Source organism: Microchirus variegatus (assembly GCF_963457635.1).
Source record: "Microchirus variegatus genome assembly, chromosome: 11".
Classification (NCBI taxonomy): Eukaryota; Metazoa; Chordata; class Actinopteri; order Pleuronectiformes; family Soleidae; genus Microchirus; species Microchirus variegatus.
Genome location: NC_139812.1, coordinates 12,390,430 through 12,411,805, shown reverse-complemented (window position 1 = coordinate 12,411,805; position 21,376 = coordinate 12,390,430). Strand labels below are relative to the sequence as shown.

General features: G+C 41.4%; 1 protein-coding gene across 1 annotated transcript in view; it reads left to right on the top strand.

Annotated features, from left to right (window-relative positions):
- The window catches only part of dntt (deoxynucleotidyltransferase, terminal), a gene marked incomplete at both ends in the record, with an annotated part of 78,852 nt that overhangs the window by 27,132 nt on the left and 30,344 nt on the right, over positions 1-21,376 (top strand). The window contains 5 exons of the mRNA XM_083897797.1: positions 1,717-1,849; positions 12,470-12,572; positions 18,866-18,895; positions 20,242-20,490; positions 20,803-20,886. Of these exons, the coding sequence (XP_083753923.1) occupies positions 1,717-1,849; positions 12,470-12,572; positions 18,866-18,895; positions 20,242-20,490; positions 20,803-20,886 (599 nt within the window). The remainder of the gene's footprint in view (positions 1-1,716; positions 1,850-12,469; positions 12,573-18,865; positions 18,896-20,241; positions 20,491-20,802; positions 20,887-21,376) is intronic.

Below are 21,376 nucleotides of genomic sequence, written 5' to 3'. Positions count from 1 at the left end.
TGTTTTAACTATTAGCTCAGTCACACACCAAACAAAACAGAATTACAGTTAAGAGCATTGGTCTTTGTGAGTCATCTATTATTCGTCAATTTTCCATTTCGCTCTGAATATCCGCAAATGTCAACCGGCTGGTGTCGCTGGAGGTCAGGATATCACTGCAGCCTTTGAGCTTCATCTTCCGGAAACGACGAATGTCCGTACAAAAATGTAAAGGGTAATACATGAGACAGGTGCTGAAACAGACAAAACGGAAGGCAGGGTCAGACTGGGAGAAATGAGCATTGCTGAATTAAACGCCCAAAAAATTGTTTCTTAAAAGACATACTGCTCACAGACATAGTTCTTTCTAATGGATTTTTTTTTAGCACTGCACAACTACACCAAACAGTAGAGATACCTCATTCAGGTTGAGTTCAGCTTGATGCATTTTTCAATGAGATATAGTGACTTAAAGTGTGGTCAACCAAATGGTTGAGTAGTCCCTTAAAGGGTCTAATGTTTGATATATTTTTGAGTAGTGCACTTCCAGTAGCTCAAATGCCCTTAAAACCCATAGAAATATTTAAGGTAATGGACCGATTCATTTAGGTGACCATTTTATGACGTCATCTGCTTTACCCGTCTCTCCTTTCTATAACACAATACTTACCTCGGTGTCAACTGTACAGCACATTTGTTTATGACAAATGGTGTACACGACAGCTATAACTTCTGGGACAAACCCTCGAAGAAATGTCAGAGTGAGGAGGGAAATTGTTGTCGCTAATCCTTAGTCAGTGTGTCGTCTTTTGTTTTTGCCTCTTATTGTGCGTAAATGTCACTAATTTACGATCACGACTACACACACACACACACACTGCCATTTGTTCTGCCGCACATTTGCAGTGATTATTCTCAGAGGTGACGCAATGCTCATGTCAGAAAAGGACAGCTCTGTGAACAAAAATGCACCAAAACGGAAAAAAACATCAGCTTCAATTGCTGTGACTGATAGAAATCTCACAGAGTATTTTACATACAGTATGTGGCTAAATGGCTCAAAGGGACACCGTGATAGGCAGCTTTTCATCTTTTCTCTGCTTCCTCTGCTGTTGAAAATGTAACTGGTTGCACTGCACAAGGATGTAATTCAAAACATTATATTACACTGCTCGCAGGTTCCCATTCAGTTGTGAAACCCCATCTTGTAATGTATTATGCTGACAGACATGTTCATCAAACTGGTCATAATCCATCATTCAGAACAGTGCGGTCTCCCTGCCGTGTGAAGAAATAATATGATTTCTTTTTCTCTTTTTTTTTTTCACATGGAAAATGCGTTTGTACCCTGATCCTCGCCACTGTGTTCTGTAAATCTGAAAAGGGCAAAAACATGAATCATCCCATTTATTTTACTGCAGCACAGACAGAAATACCACGGTGGTGTTGCTATGTCTGTCCTAAAGGAAAAAAAAAAAAGGAAATTGATGCTTTTTATATTGCTTGGAAAATGAGAAAACACAAAGCAAGATGCATGAGATCAACCAGATACCCATCAATCCATAAATCAGAATTCAGCTCCGTCTCTACACTGGCCATAATCTCCTTGTGTCTGCAGCATATGTGCACCAGGAGTCTTACTTTTAATTCACCATGACGCTTCACTTCCCCAGAGCAAAACGGCTATGATTGATGGCTGACTGCCAGACTAATAACTATGTGGTCTTTTCCCTGCAGGTTTTCTGTATTATGAAGACATCTCCAGGCCTGTCAGCAAGGCAGAGGCCCGAGCGCTGGGGAGCATTATTGACGAAGCTGTCCGTGCGATCACACCGGACGCCATATTAGCACTGACAGGTGGCTTTCGAAGGTACAAGACTTGTCTCCTCCGCTCAGTGTTGATACAGTAGTTGAAACAGAACAACGCCTTTTCTTCTCCACTGGTTTTGCACAAGGAGATGCAAATATCAGAAAGGTTCTCAGGAGGTCTGCTTGAATCATGTGTGGCTCATCCTTATAACTAACTACTGTCACTGCGTGCATGTTACCGTACGTGCGTGCGCGTGTGGTGTCTGCAATTTATTGAAATTTAATTAACCCTTTAACACTGTGTGTATCACAGACGAAGTGTGGTTATTACAGTAATTTCACGCGTGCTGTCGCGGGAAGCCAGCAAATCAGCGCTTTTGGACATTGAGACAAAAATTCAAGCAAATGTTATTTTAAATGGGACATATTGTGCAAAATCAACTTTTTAATCATTTAAATCCTTATATTTGGGACTCAGGAGGTCCTATCAGTCGGCAAAGTGGGAAAAAAGATGACTCACTCATGTTTTTGTGGTCCTCCTCAGTAGATAAAAAATGCGATGTTGACTTCTTCATTGGGACGTCACAATGCGCTAAATTCCTGGAATTGTTGCCTCACGGAGCTCTGCTTTGTCCGTAAAACATGCGAGAGTGCTGGCGAGGGCAACGGTATCTGAAAACTGGAAGTCCGTAAAGTCTGCAAAAAGTTCTATTCTTGGCTCCACAGTGCAGCACAGAGTTCTACACAAACTTCCAGCCTCAGAGGATTTATCTGTCCATTGGATACATGTTATATATGACGGCTATATGCTTGCTAGAGCCTGCTAATGATCAGTTTTCCAAATGCTAACTGCTGTTAGCTCCCAGTAGCCTCTGTGGCTGATGTAATTTCCTGTCCCTTAAGTTTTGTTTTACTTTTTTTTAAGGTGGACTAAAAGAGATACTACTAAACCGAGCGTTCTGAACAGGGCTGTTTTGGCAGGGTGATTGGACTGCTGTGGTGCTTCATTCTTATGGTATTTTGACCAAAGCATGTCACAGACATGTTCATTAGTACACCATGGAACTCGGTTAACTTGGAGAAATAGGGTATAATATGACTCCTTTAAATATGTGTTGTACTGTTCAAATTTCAAATTTAACACGCAAAATCTTGTTTTTCTTTATTTTAAATGGTTAATTCACTATTTTAACGTACAGTAAATTGTAAATAGCCAGATATTAAAGGTTATACTGGAAAATGGGCAAAAGCACTCACTCACTGTATATTTTCTGGCCCTTCTATATTTAAAATAAGCAAAAAAAAAAAAAGGTCCAGGCAGACATTTCGAGGCTTTAGTGTAAAGGGTTAACACTGCATGTCATTGTCGTCACTTTGTTCTTAATCATAAAAGGTAGCAACTTGAGTGCCCAGGTCGCTCATGTTTAGGACTAAGATGCATAGATGCATTACATCGTCAGTCATTGAGTGCATAGTGAGTGTTCTTGTAAAGCGACCCACTGAGTGTGACTGGTCGTTCACAGCTGGCGCCTACATTGCCAGCTCTTTGTGCTGCTCTTTTTTTTTTTTTTTTATAAAAAAACATTGCTTTGAGCCTGAGTAAGTCTTGGGCACTCTGCTGTGTGGTGTTGTAAAAATCCAGCCATAACCAGTGGCGTGTGTGGTAAATAATTCAAAGGCAGTCTGGCAGTAAGGACAGGGGCTTGTCTCTCAGCAGGGGTGACAGAGCTGCCTCAGCTCAGCTCACGATCTTTGATATGCACGCTTTACATGTTACCGGGGAAAGATATATTTTTTACTCCCGAGACTGTCTGAAAGTTTTGTCTCTTCCGTTTCCATTTGGTGACTTTTAAAGGAACACTGTGTTTCTAACCCTTAACAATCATATTGTAATGTTGTCATTGAGTAGCAAATAACTAACACTGCACACAAGAACAAATGGTACGGTACAGTACAATATGCTGTTTTTGCATTAGCTGGTTGGTGGACCTAGTCTTTTATACATTGCTGGCTAAGGTGTACTGAATAGCCACCAATGGAAGTCTATGAGAAATTGAATTACATCAGGGATCATTTTTCCTGAGGAGTTAATGGTCTCAATCACTAGTTTCAGCTCTTCAGTAGAACATGATGTAAATTTTGTGAATTTGTTCCCATTTAGAGGAAAATGGACATAATGAGTGGACAGTGAGTGAGTGAAAGCTCATATAGTTCTTATAGTTGCAAGTGATGTCTGTGAATTCTATTTGCAAAACTTTAACATGGTGTCGGCCAAATCTCGAGGCTTCAAAACAAGAAGTCTTACCAGTGACATCGCTACGGTTTGACACAACCAGTGGTGATTACCTCTAAGTTTAATACTGATTTAATTCAAGCGAATAATGTTAATATGAACATCACTAGGTGAAGAGCACCAACAGGCATGCATTGCTACCCAAAACCCAATTGCATTTGAATTTGACAATTCTAATAAATCTTTCCTAGGCCTGTGGTGTTAAAGGAGCCATACAGTGGTCCTATGGCACATGTGAGTTAGGGAGGTCTACTTACATACATTAACTTGTTTTTATGGTTGCTGGAAACGAGCCGATAGAAATCTCTCCTCACTGAAGCTCTCCTCAGCCGCGGTGTTTCAGACTGAAATCTCACACCCATAAGACAGAACTGTGTTGTGATTGGCCAGCAAACGAGAGCTTTCCCAACTGTCTTGTGATTGGCAATGTACCTGGAAGTGACATATTTGGACACCAGCTCTCAGAAGCGCAGCTCCCCCCTCTGGAACGGTGGATGCACTGCTACTCATTATCAAAACATTGTTTTAACAATGTTTAAAAAAAGCTTTGTCACGACTCCCCGCCGCAGTCCCTTTTATGTCTTTGACCCGGAGTCAGAAGACACTGTCGCAAGAGAACACCTCCACAGCAGACGTTCTTCTTCTGCGGTTCAATGTACGCAACCGGATGTGCCCGAACTAGTGCCTGGAGCAGGAGGATCTGTTGTTCAGGAGAAATGCTGTTTACGTAACCAGAACGGGTTTTTCCAGAGATCTCGCTGAGCCCGAGATTACAATAAAACTCAGCGTTCTCAGCAGTGGCTGAACTGTTTGTTTTGAAACTTCAGGGCTTCATAAGCGAGGTAATGTTGCAGATACACACCAAAAAAAACAGCGTTAATTGGAACTTCTGTTCCATAACCGCTTTGGTAAAAAAAAATCAAAGTACTTGGCAGGTATACAATGTCTCACACAGAGATACAGAAATGCAGCAATCATTATACACGCAATTTTAAACCTGAACTATGTATGCATAGAAACGGGCACATTTTAACCGTGTACCGCAAGTAGTAAAAGATACCAGAACAACTGGCACCAATCTCAATAAACAAAAGTGCAACAAAAGCCAAAGTGGCAGTGCCATATGTAAAGGAGGAGCAGTGCACTATGTAAATCTTGGACTGTGACAAAATTAACCATTAATTTTATGTAAGGAGGTCGACAATGTCCACATCTCATGCATGAGTGTGTGTGTGTGTAGCTCCAGCTATGGCTGCCTTGGAAATGTAACTATAAAGATAGGTGTCAAGTAAGGTCAAAGCAACAAGCAAACAACAGCTGGAGCGCTAGTTTTGCTAAATATTCACGGAGTGAGTACATATGCTATAAATACACCTTGAAAAGACACAGACACTGTGAGGAAGAGAGATAATAACACTATGTTGGCTTCCTGGTGCATTTTCAAGAACTCTATTTCACACCGACTGCTACTTTAAAACACACTATCCAGAGAGTTGTTATGTGAAGTGTTTTTAGTGCAGTTTCAGCACCACAACACAGTACTTTTTTTTTTTTTTTTTTAGCTTATTCTCTTGAATTAACTGTGTGCACTGACAAAGAATAGTCTGTTCCTTTAAATATTTGATTCATGTGATGATATTTCTCCCTCAGACAATGTAAACGCTTAAAACCTGCTTAGAATTATTGTGCAGAAACACTTTGCATGACTAAATACAACGACCGCACTTACAAAACAACAAACAAACAGATTGAATTGGGCAAATTTATGATTTACTGTCGACAAATTCAGCCTTTCGCTTTATTTCTCTTCTCAACAGTCGGTGCTTATTGGTCTAGAATGATATCTGATTGTGTAAATAACTGTTCCTCAAGAGGAGAATGTTGTAAAAGAGATGAGGAAAGTGATTAGTACATCCTTGATAGTTAACATCAAGAATGAAGGGGAGGAAGCGTGTGTGATTTAGGGGCCAGGAGTCTGCTGCACAGTGTAAAGGGCCTGTGAGACGGGTTTTTATAGCAAACTCAGACCAACGAAGACAGACATTTATTCCACCTCGTGTTTGATGCAGGCTTGGGGAGTATTACGTGAGACCTAATTGGCTTCATGCAGAGCTATAATTGAAGAACGATGACTTGTACGTTATCAGTCAGTAAGCAAGTCATTTACCTTTGTTTTGTCGAAAAAGCTGATTCTCCAGACATGGTTTAAATGTAGGGAGTGGATTCTCTCCAGGATGCCAGCAGCAAGTACCACTAATAACCCTCTAATTCTTCTCTGTGTGACATATCTGAAAATGTTCACTTCTAAAGGCCTGTCAAAGTTTGATTTAATTACTATAATTTCCAGCGAGATGTAGAGTCTCTTATTGGCTTCATCTTTTCCGGCCAATAGCCCTTGTCAGACATAGCGATACACTTAAACTCTCTATACCTCTCTTTAAATAGATGTATCTGGCGCAGGCTTATCTTTCATCTCTGCACTACAAAATAACTCCGCTCTCCAAAGTTTCACTAAATAAGCACCGTTCCCCAGTAAACTCCATCTGTCACCCACATCAGAGGAAAAACATGGCGGTTATTTGTCGATGCCGCGCTGACATTATTGAAAGGACAGCTGCGGAAGGCGGGCGACAATTCTTAAAGACGTTTTGTCGGAGAGAGGGTGAGGGGATTAAAAATAGATTAGGCTTGAATGTGTGAAAAGCTCACGCGGTGTCAGCGGAGCACTGTATTTATTCCAGTATGAAGTCCCCTGTGTGGATCTTATTTAACATCAGATTGTCTGGAATACGACTCAAAGTGACACTGATGAGGGGCTTGATGGTGTCAGCTTTCAAATCCTCACAGCATTGTTTCCATTGAACAATAAATGAGATAAGTAATCCTTGTCAGTCAGAAGTCTATTATCAGTTTATTATCACCGTGTAGACAAAAGAGCCCAGTGTGCCCCCCCCCCCCGGTAATGAGCCCAAACTGCGGCTTTGTCCTAAATACCACCGGATCAAAGATGCAAGATGGTGAAATGCATTTGCCACAAACAAGGCTGTTTCTTTTTCCTGACCAGCTACTTTTAACTTCTGCTGAACCCTGTGCTTCCGGCGTTTGAATGCATGCTGTGAAATTTCCAGTTGCATCAACACTCTCCGCGTCTGTATTATTCATACATGTCACACTGTCGTCCACACAAATTTGTAAATAACCATGTATATTTTATGGGCTTTGTGCAGAAGCATTTAATAATTGAACATTTTTTTTCTCCCGGCATAATAAAAGCGTAGACCGGCTAAATTCACACCATACATTTATAGATCTGCTCAGCTCGGTGCAGCAGTTAATTTAAGAATAAAACAAAACATTTATATGTGCACCTTCCATTAAAGCTTATATTTTCAGCTGAATCTCCCCAGCTAGTATATCACCTGCTGATGGGTGTGTAGGACGAGTACGGCTGAATAACACCTAGTGTTGTAAAGGTGCAGCAATAGAAGCAGAGAAGAAGAAAAACACCCTCCATGCTGTAGAGAATATCTCTGACATGGTGTTGTCTAATTTCCTCTGAAGGGTGTTAAATTAGAGCATGCAGAGTCTTGACACATGCTCGGGTGTGGTGCAGCAAGGAACTGAAAACACTGATTCATACTGTACGCAACCGCACTGTGATGAAATCAGGCTGTTTAAAGCTAATTGGTGGTAAGCTGAATTTATGCTGATGGTCTGTGTCTCTTCTGCTTTGTTGTTTTTTTTTTTTGCTATTCATGGCACACATTTATGCAGTGCACATGAGTGAGTTTTGCCAGCGCAGCAGAGGCTAGCAGCGATGTTCACTCAACAACTTGAGTGCCCCCCGTACAAGCTGTAAGTGTTGCAGAATCTCAGCTTTGCCAGTAAGGAGTGATGGAGGAAAGGTGCTCATTCAGCACATGGGAATCTGCGATGCATTCTTAAATAGCTACCAGTCAACTGATTAAAGAAGTGCAAATACACAAATGCCAGCGAGTATTTTAAAAAAAGCACAAAAAAAGTGTAATACTCTCACATCTTGCATTATTTTAGAAAGAGAATAAATTATCCACAGTGAAAGCACCATCTGCTGAGTGAATCTGTAAGCCACTATCACAAAACATTAACATTATAAAGCCTCATGGAGTTGTAATGACTGTTTTTCTCCCTAAAGCTATGGTGACCTTTGAAGCTTTTCCCAAAGCCATTTGTGCTTCCCTCCATTACTGTAAAGTTCCTCTCTCTCGCTCACAGCCATCACTTATTTGTGAGCGGTCATACTTACATACAGTGTTTTACAGAATGCTGCTATGCATTTCTGCCTGTGGTTTGTTCGTACTACAACAAAGCTTTGCATCAGTCTAGTGTTCTACACACGTGTTCTCAGTCATGTTAAAAGTCTGATTTTAGTCGGACTAAGACAATCATTTCTTAGTATCTTGTAAACACTTTCTCCGACTGCGTTATGCGTTATGCGTTATCCGACTGCGCAACCACAGAGACCCCTCGAGCTTTCATACTTCTCCGTCGTGGTGACGGATACGCACTGAAATTTCCCGCCGATCAGTAGGGGTCGCTCCGCAAGGTTGTTGTGCTTTTGGCTACAGTGAGCAATGGCGTCCGAGAGAGAAAGACTGTGGTTGTTGAAACAATGGTCGTTTCTCACTTTTCTGTGTCACGGAACGCAATTTTAAGATAATTTGAGGTCAGAAATTAACCATTTAGAGTCTAAACATGTGGTTTGTGTATTAAGATATGACGTATTTATAGTTTGGCAGCGATGCTGTCGACTCCGCCTCTGGACCCTCTGTGCGCACTGTGGCCGGCAAAGAGTACGTTAGCTCGGCCTGTCCTGAGGACCAATCGCAGCTCTTGCTGTCTCCGTTGTCCCTTGACGGAGTGACAGACACTTAAAAATATTTTGTGCAGTCAGAGACGATACATAGGGCTCTGCGTAACCTTCGTAGAGCACTTTACGCAGGAGTATAAATTGGGCTTTAGTCGGACTTACATACCTGGATAATGTGATTCATAGTCCAATAATGCTTAGTTGGACTGAAGTCAGACTTGGTATTCTGTGCAACCAAAATGTCCTCCCCGGTCTTTGACGGGAGAAGTCTCTTTGAAGGAGACGACCTATAAAGTGCGGTACAGTTGGTGGAAATCTTACGGCGGTGGCGTCTTTATTCGGACAACACAGCAACCAGAAAATATCTAATTTATATCATGATTAACATGTACAGCAGGTACGAAAAATACAGAACCACGGCACGATCCATCTCACCGTCCATCTCGCCTTTCGCTATTTGTTTTTCTGCAGGTCAACGGGAAACAGATTCAATACACACTAGCCTATAGAGAGATACAGCGCCACCTACAGAGGCGGAGTCGGGCATACACAGCCAATAAAACGATTTTCTCCTCCACATTTATACTCGGACTTGACAGGTTGTATTTCCTTATACTTTTACTGTGGAGTTGTATGGATACCAGCAGACTTCCATATGTAACCTCAAACAAGTTTCCATGGTTACCATTGTCTTTGTTGTCTCTTTTGACCAAAAAAAGAAAGAGCACCACCGACTGGACTAGGAGGTATTTTGCTGTAGGGAACATACGCAGTTGGCACATTGTGGTCCACATGGACTTAAACTGGAGGTGTACTCGCCTTTGTTCATGTGGAACATTGAATATGTTATGTGTACATGTATCCTTAGAAGTGACGAGGATAAATGAAGCTTTGTGACTCACTGCTGCTGTTGTTGTTGCCTCTTTTGTTAATGACGGTCTGTGAGTGTGTATTGGTGTAATTGGCTGCTGATCAGTTTGAAATGCTTCCCTGACCTTTTTGCACGTACAAACAGGAGCAAAGTTCTTTCATTTGTGGGGCAACTAAAGCTCTGGTTGTTGGTGTTTGCTGTGAACTCGCCATATGAGCCTGTGTTGTTGGGTTACTTTAATCACAGGAACCCACTGGTCCTTTTCATCATGCCATCTGACTGCTGTTTGAGTCATTCTGTCTTTTTTATGTGCCGTGTGAGAAGCAGGTGGCCTGTCTGTCACACACAGACATATTCCCCGTCATACAATATTCAATCTTGAGAACAGTTTTTTGAGTTACATAGTTTTGACTTATTTCTTTGATAATTTCACTTTGTTTACATGGATGTGGGTGTCTCAGTTTGTGGACAAAGGTGGGTGTGGCCAACTACTGTTTCATAATTGTGCCGCCTTAGCGGTTCATGTGTAATCCTGGCACGGCATCAATCTGGAGAAGTGGCTGGAACAGGATGAAAATAAGACAAGTAGGAGGAATGCATTATGAGCAGGTGGAGTTGCAGCAAGCGTCAGATCCTCTTATGACCTTCAAAGCACAAATATGTTCACTGAGCATTTCGTTTTAAAACTTAATCTTCCCAAATGTACAGCCTGTGGTGTCAAAGGTTAATCACCATTTTGGGTGTTTAGAACTGCCAGTGTAACAGCGATTTTCCAGTTACGTCACAATTCTCCTTTCATCATAACAAAGCCACTGATTACCTTTACATCCCGTTGTGAGTAGCGTGTCGTTGCTAAGCAAAGGTCATACAAGAAGTCAAAATGTGCTGAAATCAATTTTTAACACATAACTATTGTCTCATCTATTTTGATCTTGTGAACAATTATTACCCTGTGGCTTCCTGTTCTTCAAAGCTGCCTCCTATAGTACAGGTGATGCCAGCTTGTTGACAAGCTCATTCTGACACAGGGATCTCCATAAAGAAAGTCTCCATTCTGATGAGCTCTGAAGATTTGATTATCGTGTTGTTTTGCATAAAGTCACCGGTCACTGGACAGCTAATTACATGCCATGAGTGGCACCGGGTGCGGTCTTCTGCTGCTGTAGCCCCCCCCCCCCCCCCCCCGTTTCAAGGTCTGACATGTGTGTTAAGAGATTATCTTCTAAAGAGAGCTTATTTGAATAGCTGTTGCCTTTCTGTCATGCCCATTAGGCTCCAGCAACACAGCCACATTCAAAGTCACTTGAATCACTTTTGTTCTCATGCTCAGTTCGAACGGATGCACCTGACAAAGAAGCTGGTGAATGTATTTGAAACATTTGTACACATACAGCATTATGTATTCAGTGATAAGTCTAGGAGGGGAACTTTTCCACCCAGCTCAAACACTGTGCTTTTGTCATAAGGCCCTGGTATACTGCTGCTGAAGTGTGCGTCGCATATCGTGTCGCATATCGCATCGCGTAATGCATATCGCGTAGCATATCTCATATCGTGTAGCATATCGCATCACACATCACAGATCGCACATCACAGATCGCACATCACACATCACATATCGCATTTCGCATTTCGCATCGCATATTGCATCACTTATCACATCGCATATCGCAAAATGATTTTTCTGCTTGGTGAGCGGGGCTTATACGGCAACTATCAGTAGGGTGGAAATTCAGTTTGTGCATATCCATGCACACCCAACACGCTCTTTGTGCACGGTTTGGAAATCTATGCTGCACATTCACTCTTTGCGCATGGTTGCGCATTGGGCATGGAAATATACCAGTATTCCACTTTAAATCCATCAACATTGGCCTCATTGCTTGAATCTTAAATCTAAAATAGTTTCATATGATTGTGAATCATTGACTGATACAGTTAAATCACATTGGCCTGGTTCAATGCAAATGTCCAAAATCTTTAACTGTTAACACAATCAGCGTTTATTCCTGGAACGTATGCTCAACAAGACATGCCGGTATTTTGGCTGTGTAATTCTTTCAGTCAAGCCCCATTCAGACAGTAAAAACAAACCTTTTCTTCTAACAGGGCATGGATTTTAGCCTGACTATAGTATATACACTCACTTTACTACTTTAGTATTTTAGAGATACACTGGGCAGGAGTACATGTACAACATATGTACAGCAACCACTTTTAGCATCTAAAACTATTATTGCAATCCCAAATGAATACATTGCAGGGTTATGGTTGCCAGATAAAAAAAAAAAAAAAAAAATGGAAATAAGATGCTGCATTTATACACAACACGACATTGTATCCATGCACAAACTCATACACATGCATGCATGTTTGCATGTTCTCCCTGTGTGTAAATCACATCACGAACATTTAAGTCTTACTATAAATGCTTATTGCATATATCCCCTTTAAGGTTTAAACATGTTGTGCATTCAGAGATAATGATTGCTAATGAGTAGTTATGAGAGTTGAGGATTTACACTCAACAATTAAAGAAAGAAAATGTATCAATGTAATTATGTGAGCTTGTGCGTTTTAATTGCTCCTTTTGTGACTGAAAGGTAATTATTTTCATTTTTCCTGGACGCCATCAGTGTGTAACTGCTGTGATTTTATTTATCTCCAGGGGGAAGGAGTTTGGTCACGATGTGGATTTTATTGTGACCACACCAGAGCCAGGGAGAGAGAACAGTCTGCTGCCCGACATCATTGAAAGACTGAAACATGACGTATGTATGCTTTATTTTTGCACTTTTGTGATGAGGATGTTGACCTTTCGGGAATACATTTAAAGTAGTAATTTCGCTAGAATGTGTAAATATACTATATATATGACACATTGTTCAAGTACAAACCACTGAATTTAATTTGAATCTATTTTGGAAAATCAAATTGTGGCTGAACTCTGGGTTAATAATTAGGTGGGGAAGGTAAAAACGAACATGATCCTTAAATTTAATGCACATTATGACAGCCTGGTATCATTTTTATGCAGGAGACTTTGTATTACATTATATTCTGTTGATGATTTGCACTTTTAAAGTTGCTTGAGGTAGTATAAAATAAAAACACCTGTTTTGGAGATTTGTGCTTTCACCTTCACCGTCCTGATAACATTATTTCTATGAAGAGCCTCTTTTTGTTTGTTTGTGCAGTTGTTGTTGTCGTCATGCTTCACTGATGTAACGAGCTGGTTTATTTCCTTTGTACTTTCACTTCTGCACTCGCCTGCTTAAAACATGAAGCACTAGTGCTTCTTCTTGCCTTTAAGGATATCCTGTGTTTCTGACTGGGCACTTCTTCCTCATTCACAAATGTGATGTTGGAAAATTACAGCAGCCTTTCCATTAAAAAAAATGTGTAGCATGCTCCCATTTAATGGAAAGAGAGTGTGCAAAGGTGAGCGATTCAAGTGAAAGAGAAGTGATACAATTTAGGCGATTACTTAAAGAAACTTTTATCAGTGCTTTCAAGGACCATGGGCAGCACTAGAGGCCTCTTATTGGAAAATGGATCCTCTAATGGAGCGAGAGGAGAGAAGAAGGAGAAGATGACTGCGGAAGAGAGGCGAGGAGAGAGAGACAGATATAGCAGGTGGTTGAATTCGAGAGAAAACAAAAAAAATCACGTAGAAAGTGAGAAGAGTGAGAAAATGTGTGAGCGGGAGATAAAACACAAACAATGTTAATGAGAGGCCATGTTTGCATACAACTAATGGTGTAATTATCAGCTTCACTTAAATGATGACAATTATTTGTCGCTAATAATCACACTCACGTGACAAATGTCAATGTGCTTCAGGAAGTGTCCAATTAAAACCCGGCACGTGTAGACACATTAATTACATTGGACTGAGGTCTTAATAACAATTGTGCACACAGCAGTCCGGCTACACTGCTTTTTACCTTGTTTCACAGGATAATGCATTACATTATTACATTACATGAAAAGGGAAATCAGAGTTTGTCTCAAAACTCAAGCTGTTTCAGTTTTACACCAATTAATGAGATGCATATCCAATATTCATTTAAACATATGAATATAGATGGTTGTTTTTCATCCATGATGATTTTGCCACCGTGATCTATAAAATTCAGCGGGATTTGAGACGGTTGCACCCAAACTGTTTCTCTCATGCTCCCAGAATTTCACACCCAAATGAACACATCCTGTGTGTTTATTGCATTTTTTTTATCAACTTATAATCATTTTGAGGAAGTAGAATTGCATTCATTAACAAAAGTGTGGAATCCTTGCTACAAACCTTGCACCAACATATCAACACCAAATTTATTGTTTATGTTTTTTTAGCTGATTTAGGATAATTCTGATGTGCTGAATCCAAAAATCACATTGGTTTTGCTCAATCAGGTCAAATTTCTGAACAGAGCTACATATTTTTGTTTTAACGTTATTGTTTACGTGTACAGGTATTTTCACGTCATATGTTTCATAAAGCGTGCTTACCATGCTTATTTTGGTATTAAACTTGGTGACCATGTAATCAATTGAGTCAAAATATTGGATTTTTCTAAATCAAGTTAGCATAAAAACCTGATCTGATTGAGAAAAATTTATGTCATTTTTGGATTCAACGGTGCAAAATGGTCCTAATTCAGTTGAAAAGATATAGACAACTTACATTTTTTTTGTAACCCAGTGTTATTCGTGCAACCAAACCATTTTCACTTCTGTGTTTCTTGCCTCAAATTCTATGTCAGCCAAGAGAAGACTCTAAGATCTAAGATTAGCTTTGTCAAGAGATGTCAGGAGAGCCAAATCGGAAAATAATAAAATATTGAAGTTTAATTAAATTAAACTTTAATTATTTAACAGCGTATAAAAAAAGGACAACTTTTTTTTCTCATTAAAGAGCCCATATTATACCCTATTACCCCAAGTTAAACTAGGTCCTGGTCCCCTAATGAACATGTCTGTGTCATGCTTTAGTCAAAATATCATAAGGATGAAGCACAATAGCAGTTCAATAACTCTGCCAAAATAGCCTTTTTCAGAACGCTCGGTGTTGTGCCTGATCATTTACATGTGAATGGGACCCAGGTAAACACACACACCCACTGCTTCCAGGGGAGTGTCGATCTAACTTACTATCCACAGCCATACTGTCGCCACTTATCACCTATTGTCATGCAGCGTCGTCACAACCCCCGCTCCATATACCCCATAGTAATGTCCGTTTACCCGTTGTTACTGCGTTTCACCGTAATGCATAGTGACCACGATTTTGGCTTCTCGCGATCATAAAAACATTAGAATAGAAGAAAAGCGATTAATGCGCCGCGCGGCGTGTATGTAAATTCCTATGCTAGAAAAACACCTTGAATGCACCAGTGTTACTGCAGCTGCAAATGACGTGTGGATCAATAATGAGGAGAGAACGTGGAAACACGACAGAAAGGTAGCCTTTGGTTGAGAAGAAATGTAGGACAACATCTACATCTTTCTGCAGTGCTTTCAAACGCGTGCTCTTCATATTATTGATCCACACGTCACTCGCTAACTGCAGCGGCACGTAACTGGTGCGTTCAAGGTGTTTTTCTAGCATAGGAATTTACATACACGATCAACAACAAAGGGCTTGTGAAGCTTGTGAACATTTTTTTCATAAATAAAATATATCCACTGGACACACAAATCCTCTGAGGCTGGAAGTTTGTGTAAAACACTGTGCTCCGCTGTGCAGCCACTCTTCCTCCCTCGCCTGCACTCTCGTATTTCACAGGGACAAGGAGGAGCTACGGTAGAGCTCTGAAGTACTCTGCCTGGTGGGGTGCCAACATTCACGGTGAAATGCTCGATATGTCGTAACTCCGCAGGAGGTTTAAACATCGCGTGTTTTATCACCTATACTTACACTAATTGGAACCACTAAAACATGACTGAGTCTTGTTTTTTCACATTTTGGGGACTGGTATGGCCCCCTGATTCTCAAATATAAGTACTAAAATGATTAAAAAGTTGATTTTGCACAATATGGGCCCTTTAATTCACACCTTAAAATGAGAACTGAAAAACATTTGGGCAGTGATTCTGGGATTAAAAACAACACAGAAAAATAGCCTTTACTTTTCAGAGCACTCAGTTTCCACTGAACATAATGATACAGCAAAACTGGATCTCCAAAGCGAAATGAAAATACATTATTGACAATATCATTTACAGAAAAAGTACAGAGCATATGGATGAGGAAGAACTTTTTTTTTTTTTTTTAAACACAGACTTCTCCCTCAGATGAATGTCTATTTGGAGACTGTTATGAGAGGAGGGAAGGGTTTGATGAAGCTCATGCAGGGCCAGGCTGTCTAGTCTAGCTGTCGGCTTCTTTTTTGTCATCAGCGGGTTTAAAAATAAACCCCCCAGTCCTTGGCCCCTCCTCCTTTTACACATTCTGTCCAGCTTCCGCTCCTTCAGAGGTCCATCAGGATGATAATTACCTCCCGCATTATCACAGGAAGCTCTTGCATCTTCAATTTACTACGGGTAAAAGAGGAACAAGGTGAAGGTGTGAAAGTGTGTGAGAATGTGTGGGAACGAGGAGGTAGAATGGATGTGAGACAGTGAATTAGGCATGTAGGGCAGGTGATAAAAAGGGCTTAAGCAGCCTAAGAAGGGCCAGTGTGATACAACCGGAAGCCTTTTCTCTCAGCAGGCTGATGGAACGGGGATGAAGAGAGGACTGGTCTGCAGGGACGCGGACGCAAGAGATCGTGATTAAGTGGCGGTAGCAGAGGTCGACTCTTAAGTCGTGTAACCTTGTCATCTGCAATCGAGGCCCTTGGGGCTCCCCACATGTCTTCACTCAGGCCTGATATCATCTGCACCCTTATACCCTCACACATTCAGTACCCCTTTTCTGCCTGCAGGGAGTTAAAAATACATGTATCGAAAAAACGTCCTTGTAAATTTAGGCTCATCACTTTTTCCCCTCCTCCTCCTCCTCTTCCTCCTGCTGATATTCTGAAAGCATAACTCGGGGGCAGAGCAAGGTCAGTCACCAGCTCCTGTGGCAGACAGATGAGATTCAGCTTGGCCCTCTTAATGGTAAGAGAAAGACAAAGGGAGCAAAGTTTCATCCTCCATCCATCTGTCATCCCTGTCTCTAAATACTGTATAAGGCCCACTATACGAAATTTCCCACTGTCTTTAGACACCAAGCCAGAAAATCTAGCCGGACACCCGCAGTGCTTACAACTTTCCTCTTTACTTGCTCGACTGTACGATCGTAGCCGGCCTTCCGCATCCGCTGTTGCATTTTTACGTTGGCCATCTTGTTCCTGGATGACTCCAGCTTCTTCTGGAGCTCGTCCTCCGACCAGATGCTGATCAGGCACTTGGTTTCGGAGGTGCTCCACGTACAGTGTCCAGCGCCCTCTAGCTTTAAATATGCTAATTAGCGCACGATATATGCTAATCGCCTAAACCCTGACCTCCCGATGTTGCGAGCCTGACGCGTTCTCTTTATACGCACTGTGAAGTTGTCGGGCGACCACTTCGCAGTTGTCAGGAGAAAATTTGAAGACAGCGGGACTACGACGGCGGGAATTCTCTTTACGCGGGGTTCCCGCTGTCGCCAGTCCCGCTGTCGCGAAAAGCATAATGTAAAGTGGGCTTAAGTGTCTAGTTCCAGAGGCCGGGCTTTGCATGGCCACCAGCGTGATGCCAATTCAGCTCACGCGTTAATTGTCCCGCGTTTAGTCGGAGTCAGTGCAGTTAATAATTCTGAGTGTTTTTCCCTTTCGGTTAACTAAGTGATTTAGACAGAGCTGCACACACACAGCTGAGATTATTTTGCAGTCACACGGAGTTAGTCATTCGGAGAACTAAATAAAGTGTGACCAGCAAGGACTACTTTGACTGACAGCGAGAGGACACACTAACTGCCGCACTTCAATTCCAGCAATCAGTCTCTTTCATTCTGGTGAAGCTGTGAATCAAAGTCAAAGTGCAGTTCCAGCAGTGCTGGCTAACACACACTAATCTGCGACTTGAAGGCAGGTTTTTGAAGTCTCTCTCTCTCTCTCTGTGTTTAAAAGAGAATGCAAGATGAGATCGGAGCGCCTCACGCTCGTCCATGTGGATGCAGGTGGATATGTAGGCCGCTATGACCGCTCTTCTTACACTCACAAGAAATGACTTGGAGTAAATAATCAAAGAGATAAAAGCTTTCACATCTGGCTTTTTTTTTCTTCTTTTTTTCAGAGCTCAAAGGCGAAGCTTCAGGGGGAAAGATTATCTTACTGCTGTCCTCTTCTGTAATTCCCTCTATAAACAGTTTTGGTGGAATCAGCTTCCTCTATTACCTGCTGTGTGCGAGATGATTACAGGGAGCTTTTGGGCTAAACAGCCCCCAGCGATGCTGAGACGGGGGGGAACTTCATGACGTCCTGTCGTTATGGTGGATTTATGTGTATCGGGCAGAACAAGAGAGTACTCGATGATCTACGCTGTTGTCACCATAACACATTACAGCTATTATTTTTATTTCATTTATTGTAAATATTCTGCTATGACTGTCCATGCATTTCCACACCATTACGTTTCGGGTGTTTTCCAGTGTAAGCATTTAAAAACTTTGCTGTAAATACATTGTTTTTTTTTGTCTTCAGTGTTGACCGATGTATGTTAGGATTTGGAAGAAAAAAGAAAAACTTTTCTCTGAGGGCATCAATAAGATTCAAACCTTAAAAAAAAACAAAAAACATGGCTTCTGACAGACAGACCTAACTATAGTATCTGCTGGAGTGCTGTTATATGAAGTGACCTACATCTGCAGCAGATGGATTGTGGACCTTCTCCCACTAAACCTCATCTGAAGTGTGACTCGAGGGGATTTTAATTTCAGATTAGTTAGCATTTAAGCGGGTTTTATGCTGTCATTCCCTCATTATCTGAGTGGGCGCTGACACTGCCTTTAGCTAAGCTATTACAGAATGTGAGGGGAACTTAAAGAATCCTTCCTCCTGCCTACCATTGAAAGGTGAGTGGTTATCTGTAATTGCAGAGTGAGAGTGGTCCGCGGGTGCAGCAGAGGGTGACATCAAGTATATTTTTTGCCTGCGAGCACACGACAAACGAGTCCACCCCTGGAGATAATTAGAGGAGGGAAAGAGAGAAGTGGGTGGGGATTTCTTTGAGATCTGCTCCCTCATTGTGTCACTCAAGGTTTCCACCACCATCTCATCTCTTTCCATCAGTGCCCTCCGGGAAACACTGTCCTCATCTGATAACTCGTGCAGTTTGACAGTTTGTTGGCAGCTACACAGGCTGTGCCGACAAGGTGTTTAATGTTTTGTGATTAACCAAAGTCATCGCCCCGAAAGACAGAGTGGCTACTTCGTGCACTTGCTTGTCTAATTATTGCTCTTTTAAGGATTGTGTGGCAGATTCATGACCAGGGAGTCTGGAGCAGTATCCATACAGTCATAATGGGTGCGCGGATGAAATCGACAAGTGGTAATCTTAATCGTTTTAATACTCCTGCATCCAGGGAGAGGCATGATCAGTCAGGGTGAAGCCTGGAGCTAAATCAATTCACAGGTTTTGTCTTTTCATTCTCTCTTCTCCTGTGTCGATGCCGAAATCTACTCCTTCACCTGATTCTTTATATTCTTTCACAGGTTTCATTCCCTAACTCTCTCGCCCTCAGTCCATTTCACTTTTCTTCACACTGACGGCTTTGTTTCTCATCCGTGGCCCTCACTTCTTCTCCCCTTCAACACACTGACATCTCAATTGGACACAGATTTCCATTATCTAAGGAGTGGACCCATTTGCCAGGGAATGGACTTCAGTCATCTTCAATGGCTGACTGAAGGCTCATCTCTCTATTGGAGCTCAACACCCAGCCGTCCTCTTTCTTCACTCACCTCAAATTAGACTGTTGACGAGGCTCAGCAGACAGTATAGTTCTTATCTTTTTACTGGTCAAGTTTTGAAGTTTAATTTATCGAGCACCTCGAGCATGGCTCATCATCATCATTGTTTTTTGTTTTTTTTTACAAATACAAAAAAATACTGTGCTAAAACAATAAAATAGACCCTGAACAAGTAATTTTTTAAATAGGTCATATGAGTGTTTGCACAAATCAGGAACAATTCAATTTAATTTTGGGGAATAAATACTAAAACGCATGTTTTTGAACGATTACAGTTAGCTGCTGCTAATTATTTTTTGTTGGTGTTGGCACATGCAGGGGTCACAATTTTCACAGCTCTGGCTCACAGTCATATCATGTCCTTGTTGTGTATTGTGTATTTTTGGCACCGCAATGTTTGAAGCTAAATCCTAATATTCACCACTAATATGATTAAATTATGTAAAATTAACCTTTGCAGATATTTATGCTACAATGCTTGTTTTTTTTTTCTCTCTACCAGGGCATTTTGCTTTATTGTGACTACCAGGCCTCTACCCTTGATGCATCCAAACTTCCCTGCCCGAGATTTGAGGCCATGGACCATTTCGCAAAGTGCTTCCTGATCCTCCAGCTGGAGGGGAGCAAAGTGGAGGGCGGTTTCGGCAGATCTGAGGAGGGCAGCAGGGGATGGAAGGCGGTGCGTGTCGACTTGGTGTCACCACCTGTGGATCGTTATGCTTTCGCTCTACTGGGCTGGACCGGCTCCAGGGTATGAAGGATTATAGAGACTGAATGAAAGTGAGGTAGCTGCAGCTAGAATTCACGAGTAGGATAAAAAAAAAAAAAAAAAAAAGTACAAGTTGCTGTGTTTATAAGTTATTCATGGTGTGTGCCAACAACATGTGACGAAGTCAAGGTTGCACCGATCGCCCTGACCAAAATTGGAAATATTTTGATACTGAATAACAAATTGATTTTTTAGGATATTTACTGTATGTTTTCAGCGTTATAAGAATTCCTTTCACTGCCGTTAAAACTGTCTGATATTTGATTTCAGACTATAAATCTTTCTCATCTACAGCAGTTTGAGAGAGACCTGAGGAGGTTTGCTCAAAAAGAGCGGCAGATGGTTTTGGACAACCACACCCTGTACGACAAAACAAAGGTACACATTTATTCACCTACTGAGGGGAAAAAACAATCCACTGTGTCTCGAACAAGCATACTGTATTCAACAAGAACTTGTTTAATCACTTATTGCTTAAATCGTCTGGAAGAGCAGCTGCTACCGTCAGTAATTGCATTATGGTCTAACCTACTGCTCAGTTAGGTCCGATGTTTTTTTATTTGATTTGATAATGTATCCACACATTTCTCTAGTAATGAGAGCTTACCGACCCAGCCAATTAATTGTTAATAAAGTGTAAATATACTACACAAAGACATAGCAATAGAGGGTGAATTGAAACGCAGCAGTAGCAGCGGTGAGAGCAAAGGCAATCATGTCAGTGTTTCCCACAGAGTGTATGCATTCACGAATGTGTGTGAATTACTGCCAAAGCGCGAGTGCTTAAAGGTTATTAAAGATTAGGACCTGCATGCAAGGCCTCAGCTAATGAAAAATACAATTCTGTAGAGTATATGTTTACAATTTG